General features: G+C 41.9%; 1 protein-coding gene across 16 annotated transcripts in view; it reads left to right on the top strand.

Moving 5' to 3' along the window:
• EBF3 (EBF transcription factor 3) overlaps positions 1-7,500 on the top strand; it is a 119,224-nt gene that overhangs the window by 73,518 nt on the left and 38,206 nt on the right. For 9 of the 16 annotated variants that reach the window (XM_042019594.1, XM_042019584.1, XM_042019590.1 and 6 more), the window contains exons 7-8: positions 2,513-2,594; positions 5,533-5,677. In XM_042019594.1, the coding sequence (XP_041875528.1) occupies positions 2,513-2,594; positions 5,533-5,677 (227 nt within the window). The remainder of the gene's footprint in view (positions 1-2,512; positions 2,595-5,532; positions 5,678-7,500) is intronic. The other 7 variants (XM_042019595.1, XM_042019588.1, XM_042019592.1 and 4 more) reach the window with 1 other exon arrangement.

Raw genomic sequence — 7,500 nt, 5'->3', positions numbered from 1 at the left:
GTGTTCACTCCAGCCTGGCGTCAATATTTAGCCCGGTGCTCAGAGCCATCCTAATGAACTTGATGATGTCTAATTTCACCAAGAGTGGGTCCTTTTCACCAAATAATTGAACAAATACCGGTTCCAGTTGATGTTTAGTGAAAGGGTGCTTAATGGCCCTTTTTCTTTGACAGGATGTGAGCGCTCTGTATAGAAACAATTCATCATGAATGCTTCACGCTAAAAACAATCCACGAGGAGCAATACTTAGCATTCCTAGTGCACAATTCATTGGAGAATTTCCGAGCAATTTACAAACATTAGCTCAATAAGCCTCACAACACCCATTTGAGATCAGAAAAGAAAAAAAGAAAAAGATAAGATACTGCTCTTCAGCCTGGATGTGGCACTAAGGAGCTGTAAAGCTGGAGGCTGGTCCCAGCTCCTGGCTCCCCAGCACTGGGTGGCTCTGTATGGAGCCGGGCATCAGCTGGTCCTTGCACAGACTCACAGTCTGGGTGGTGGAAGCTGTGCAAAACCAAAGAGAGGACTGACAGCAAGGATGTTATGTTTAGAATAATAGAATCATGGAATGGTTTGGGTTGGAAGGGACCTCAAAGATCATCCAGCTCCAGCCCTCTGCCATAGGCAGGGAACCTGGTCCATACTCATTTGACCTGGAGAGAATAAGTATCTCAAATAACAATAAAAAAATAAAAACAAACTCAAAACACCAAAAAAATTCCAAAACATGGCAGGTAAAATTAGGGGGAACTTGTGGATAACATAGAGGCAGTTTCATGGAGTTGCTTATAATATCCCTGCAACAGCATCGAGAAAAGCTGAGCATCTGAGCTAGGATATCATGTCATCCAGCACAGAAATCCAGATCTTTTTGAGATCGACAGCTGAAACCCCCTTACAGGTTTTGGCATAGGAAGTTTTAAAGAAATGTGCATTCAGCTGAACTGACAGCATCGATTTATTTATGCAGTTTCAGTAAACCTGGTTGTTTCCCTGCTTGCCCCTCTGATATGAGAGATTGCTCCTCCAGCATTTGTGTCCTGTAACATCAGGGTGCTGCTCAAGGTTTAATGGCGAAGGGGGAGCTGGGATTAAAAGCATCAGCTTTTGGTTTGGGGACACTCCCATAAAGCTCCTGTATGACTCCCGAAGAATCTCAGGAGTGAGTGCGATGTGGTGCAGCCACTGTTGTTCTTACTATTGGCCATGGCTGGGCCTTGTCTGGTGCTAAAGAAGGAAAGATGTTCCTGTCTTGCCTCCTGCCAGGAATTCTGTTGGCACACAGAAACTTCTGTGAGGTGTGTGCAGCAAGAATAGTCCCAGTCACTTATGAAGACTGACATGAGTGAATAAATAAAAGTTGTTCATACTCTGAATGTGAAAGCTCTGGCTGACCTTGCTGTCCAGCTCGTACAAAGATGGGCAGCATGAGCTGCTGGACTGGAGCATCTGAGGAACTCAGGGTGAGGAGAAAATCCTGAGCTTTGCTTGTCATTAGCGGTTAGTCATTAGCCAGAAAACCTAATTAAAGCATAGCTTTATTATGAAAGATGAAAACATGAGTGCATAAATAAAAAAGGCCATGTCAGGCTGTGAACGCCGTCCTGTGCAGGGCAGGACACTGAGGATCCCCCGGTTTGCTTCACCTGCCGGGTGGACGCTTCCCAGATCGGCTCGTTCCTGCGGTGCAGGAGGGCGGCAGAAATCTTCCCAAGCTTCCCCCTTCCCTCTAAGTGCTTGCTGTGCTCCCCTGAGGCAGCGTTGCTGCAAAAACGGTTTATGGGGAGATGCCTGGATGATAAGGGTTAGTCCTAAATAATTGCTGGTTGCCGCTCAGCAGAAATAAGCTGGATTTCGATCCCTGGGTAGAGCGACTCCTCACAGCTAAAGGCTGGCAAAGGTTGAAGAGGTCGTAAGACAGGGCCTAATTTGCCATGTTCCTTCCCTTTCAAAAACAATGAGGGAACTGGGGCCTTGCCGGTGGGCAGATCCTGCCTGGATCTCCCTGGAGTCAGCAGGAGCTGGATCGAGTCCCTTTGAATAGCGAGAGTTTCCAAACCGGAGGCAAAGCCAAGTGTTTTTCAGAAGATTGATCATTACCTTTGGAATTTTTCGACGTAGAGGTCATTACTGCTAATATAAGTTGTGAAAAAATGAAAAGTATTAAAAAATAGAGACAAATTCTCATCTGGTGTAAGTCATTGCCTTTGAAGTCAATGAGTCATTGAAATCAACTTTCCCACACCGAGCTAAGGATATGGCCTGGAGTCAATACATTTGTAGTTGCTGAAAAATTAAAAATATAAATTTGCCTTTCCTTGGCAATAATGTTCTGTTTATGACAGAGATCTTATGCTTTAAAATAAGTTCATTAACAAATAGGAAAGTAATATTTCACTACCAGTATTCTTTTGGGTATAACTATTTATGATTAAATTTTATTAAACTTTTTAAAAATTGGATTTACATTTTGATGAATCTAATAGATTTCAATTTTGTATTTTTATAGATTCTTTCTAAAGTTTTTCCTCAAGTGCAATCAGAACTGTTTGAAGAATGCAGGCAACCCACGAGACATGCGAAGATTCCAGGTACAGATCCCTCTAAAAGCATAAATGATGTATAAAAGACCTGATCACATCTTCATCTTATGAAAAAACAGTCAGTGCTTCCACTCAGTGTAGTTACAATGCTTAAAAGAATTGCTGTCAGTATTTTACATTTCCCCCACTAATCTAAGTGCTGGTTCTTGGGAAGCACCGAGCTCTGCAGTGGGCTGTAATGGATCAGTGTTGGAGCAAGTGGATCATTCCTTAGGAAGTATTTCCCTAGATTTCCTTCCTACCAACACCCTGTGTTGTAGTGTGCTGTTCGCTCAGACCTGCAGAGGTTTTACGTAGACTGAGTAGTTTGATCTTACTATAAGGACACGACTGTGGAGCACAGGGAAGTTTGGAACTCACACTTCTCTGGTTCACAACTTGTAGATCCAGCAGTGGTGGCCCAACACATGAATTTTTGTTTCAACTGTGTTAGAAAATGTTTAATACTTCACTTTCTCCTTACAGCTTTTGAGATATCCTGTGGTGAATCATAGCACTACAGAGAGGCAGCTGACGGGATGATTTCCTCTGTATCTGGGGTCATTGGAAAGGCTCGTTAGGAAATAACTGCCTTTTATTTCAAAAATATTTCACAATGGTTCATATTTGATTCCAGCAATAAAGTAGTATTGAGATGTTCAGGACTTTCTCAGTTTGGAGAAGAATTACTTGTGGTTAAACTTGATAGCAAAACATGTGACATCTGTTTTCATGCACAGCCAACCAACCGGGGAAGCCATCACCCTTGAGCCAGCCAACAGAAAAGATCTGTAGCTGGAAAAAAAAAATATTCCTTCAAAACAATCGAGCCAAGCTTCCATTTTTCATGCATCTCAGCTTCACGTGGCATCGGTGATATTGATCCATCTGAACAGAACAGAAGGTCAAACCTGGAATGAGTGGAAATGTCCTCTTTGTCTCACTGATGACTAAATGAAGCATCAGTCACGAGTGATCTTGTGGTCGACGATGGAGCCAGTAGGCACTAGAAAGACTTTCCTGGGTCTCTTTAGCTAATCTCCCTGCCTCTCAGAAGGTTTAACTGGACTTAACAGGATGTCAGATCTTGAACAGTATTTTTACCTGGTTTCCCAGTCTCAGCACCTTTGTGGAGGTGCATTGCAGGAGCAAGGCGATATAACAAAGCGTAGCACGTCGACTTTCTTTTGCTGAACTACAGTATTTTCCCTTGGTGGCTGACCTATATATACATGACAGAACAAAAATAGTTGTCATTTTCATATACACCTTGCTCTGTCTCTTTAATACACCGTGTTCTAGGAACCAAACCCAGAAATCCTGGCTGGAAATCATGCTTGCATGTTTTGCAATATTTCTGAAAGTCTGGGAATCTCATTAAGAGTGAAAGAGGATAGCCCAGTGGCCTGGCAGCAGCTCTGCGGCCGAGCTGAGCGTGCAACCTCAGCACTCGCCGAAGTGGATGTTGACAAGAGGGAAAGTGTCCACTTCTGGGAGGAGAGAGCTGGGGAAGCAGAGCAGCCTGGCAGAGAACTGCCCTCGGGCTGTTCTAAAGGGTACTGCAGATGGCTGTCTCCAAGGAGGCAGGATACACAGAAAAGGTGCTGTGATAGCTGAGAGCTAATTATGGCTTGTGAATAAGAAACGGGATCAGAGGTGATCCAAAACATAGAAGCAGACAAGAATTTTCTTCTGATGCCTTGGTCCAGCTCTGTGCAAAGGAGGCTCTCTACTCCCCTTCCATTTGTGTTCGTTAAGTGCTTGGGCTTAGGAGCTGGTGGAAGAACCCTGCAATCATCTTTGTTATAACCAAAATTTAAATAGATGGAAGGTGAACACTGAAATTTGTCCTACCTTTGGCCACCCTCACCAGCTGTGTTGATAAGGTCTGACTTAGCCACTGACTTTACGCACTCTACTCACCCCAAGGGAAACGCTGCAGTGGCCACTTCCTTTAGAAAATCTGGAACCACAGCACAGGGCCCATGCTGGAGTATTTAAATAAGATGTAAATGTCAGTCTGGGATAACAGTGATCCACCTATGAAGCCGTGCTCCACACAAACCCTGGCGCAGCTCGCGGTTTCCTCCCTGGCTGGTGCTCCCGCGATATCGCTTCCGGAAGGAGTCCCACAGCTCCATTGTGGAGGTGTTTGTATCGGGAAGGTTGCACGTTTTGCATATGCTCCTTTGCCATTTTCGACTGAGAAGCAGCTGGAAGCCAAAGGAGGCCCTATCCATCATCTCTTCTATGGCCGGACTCTGAACCTGGACACAAGAATAGGAGCCTTTCACTCAAAAATAAAGGAGGAAATTCCATTGACATAGCAGGGTCAATCACCATCCAAATGAACTTGAGAAGGGATACTTTTCATGGATTGAAAACACTTTCACTATTCATATTCAACTCAGCCTTTTCAGATGCAAAAAAGTTCATTATCAGACATTAAATGTAATTGTAAAACTGACCTGGAGATCATTTACTGAAGAAAAAATGGGGAGTTACGACGGTTCCTGATTTATTAAGCTTTTTTTATTTGGAATCCTCACAACCCTTCATTTGAAGACAGTCTCAAGTGAACAAATTTTAATTAGATAAACTATCTAATCAATATATCAACAGATCAATCAAAACAGCAGCTTTTAAAATGAGTGGCTAGAGGGGTGTTTCTGAAACTAATGGCTAGAAGAATATTTCCCTGAATTGAATTCATTTGTTAGCATAATAGCAGATTAAACTCTAATTAGTGTAGCAGGTTCTGAAGAGAAACAATTGTGAGTTAAAAATCACCAGTGGTCTCCACGTAAACAAAGATGTATTCAGAGATGTCATTCACTCGGTTTAAATAGAAACAGAGAAGTAACAGGATGTTGTTTTGTCTTAAGAGACCTGATTCGCGGAAAATCTGCAGGATTTTTGAAATGTGGGGTTTTGTTTTCTTTTCCAGGTTGTTGTATCAACAACAGTCAATGTGGATGGCCACGTGCTGGCTGTCTCAGACAACATGTTTGTACACAACAATTCCAAACACGGGAGGCGGGCTCGCCGCCTTGACCCCTCAGAAGGTACGGCCCCTTCTTATCTGGAAAATGGTAGGCGCACATTTACATGTCCTTTTTTTTTATTTGCAATGCTTTTTTATTTTATTTTATTTTATTTTTTCCTTTTTTTTTTTTTTTTATTTCACCATACTTTATGTTGAGACACCACTACATTTACTTTTACATCATTTCTTCTCCCATCCATCAAAGCACCCATTAAAAAAAGTCCATTAGTATTTCTCAGCCCTTGTCAACTAGAACACGGAGGCTTCTGAATTTGCTTCTGACTTCTTTCTTTATTAAATACCTACAGTTTTGCAGTCACAACCAATTTTTCATCTTTCCCTATTTCGGTTCTTTTCTTTTTTTTTTTTAATTTCAGTCTTGTTTTGCTTGCAGCTTTTTCTTGCTCTTTAATTTGACTTGATTTTATTTTGGCTTGTCATATTCCTTGATCCAGAGGTACAGTCTCAGGTTATGTATGCAAGTTTAAGTGGATGGTAAAAACATGACCGAATCTGTAAAGAATTTACTGTGAGGTCAATTTCCTGTGCCTGGGCCTTACTGCAGATTACAGCAGGAGGGGGTTTGGATGAGAAAAACAGCATAAAATGTTTTTCTTCAGCCTGACTCAATGTGATTGACTTCTTGCCTGAACTGCTAAAAGAAGATAGGCTGAGATGAAGAGGAGAATGGAAAGTGTCTCTGAAAATCCAGAATTGTGAAATCCTATCTTTTTGGAGCCCATCAGCCCCCGAATCACTCACACACAATCACAGCTGCGCCTGGACACGTGCACACATGTATTTATTGCCCTGCAAAGCCCAAAATAGTCATTTGGATTTAAATATCACTTCGTTTGAACTGTAAAATATACCAGTGTAGGGATGAAAATCAGCTCCTAGGAAACCTCTGTTTAATAAAATTAGGATAGGATAGGATAGGATAGGATAGGATAGGATAGGATAGGATAGGATAGGGTGGGTTAGGACAGGAGAGAATAGAATAGAATAGAATAGAATAGAATAGAATAGAATAGAATAGAATAGAATAGAATAGGAGTAGGAGTAGAATATTTTCACTTAGAAGGATCATCCAGTCCAACTTACTGAAGACTTTAGTGTTGCCCAAAAAAAGCACATTTAAATACATTTAATTTTAATCTTGAGTTCTGGAAGAGTTAGATTCTCAAACCTGCTATGACCTGACGTGCTGGGCCACGCACATCAGTTTCCGTGGGACTCCTCTTGTGAGTTGTTACTAACACATTGACAGGATCATGGCTTTTTACACTAATAAAATTAATTAAAGTGATAACAATACTAAGCTGCTAATACAATCATTGTCATTTTACGTTTCAAATAGTATTTACCAATGGGCAAGGAGGGGAATGAATGAGGCTAGCACCAACTATCAGAAGGCAAGGCGATCTAGACATCAAAAAATGGAAAGCGATTTACGAATCTGCCGCGGTCCACACACGCACACAACCCTAATTTGTTTTTCTGCATTAATAACTAAGGTATAAGAGACCAAAAATATAATAATTAAAGGTCGCCCTGAGCACCAGAGTCATTATGGTCTATGACGTATTGTTTATCTCTTTCATATGCGCGGAAGGTAGGTGTGTGTTTTGCCTAGCAACCGTCACTAATGAGGTTCACAATTAAGAAGGCTGAATCCTCTCCCCTCGTCCTCTCCTTCCCTAGAGAGCCAGAACTAGCAACATTATAGGTTCAAGTAAGCATGCTCAGCCCTGTGGTGTTAGGTTTTAGTCTAGGTCCAAATTCAGCCTCTTCTAATGAGCTATTATGATCTTAGCAAAATACAAGTATTTATTTTTGTAAGCTGCATGAGAAGAATTTGACTCTGAG

The sequence above is a fragment of the Corvus kubaryi genome, unplaced genomic scaffold (assembly GCF_017639235.1).
Source record: "Corvus kubaryi isolate FWS band 111438036 unplaced genomic scaffold, C.kubaryi_AGA036_p1.0 138, whole genome shotgun sequence".
NCBI classification, from domain to species: Eukaryota; Metazoa; Chordata; class Aves; order Passeriformes; family Corvidae; genus Corvus; species Corvus kubaryi.
The sequence above is the reverse complement of the archived record's forward strand: the minus strand, read 5'-3'. Positions and strand labels throughout refer to the sequence as shown.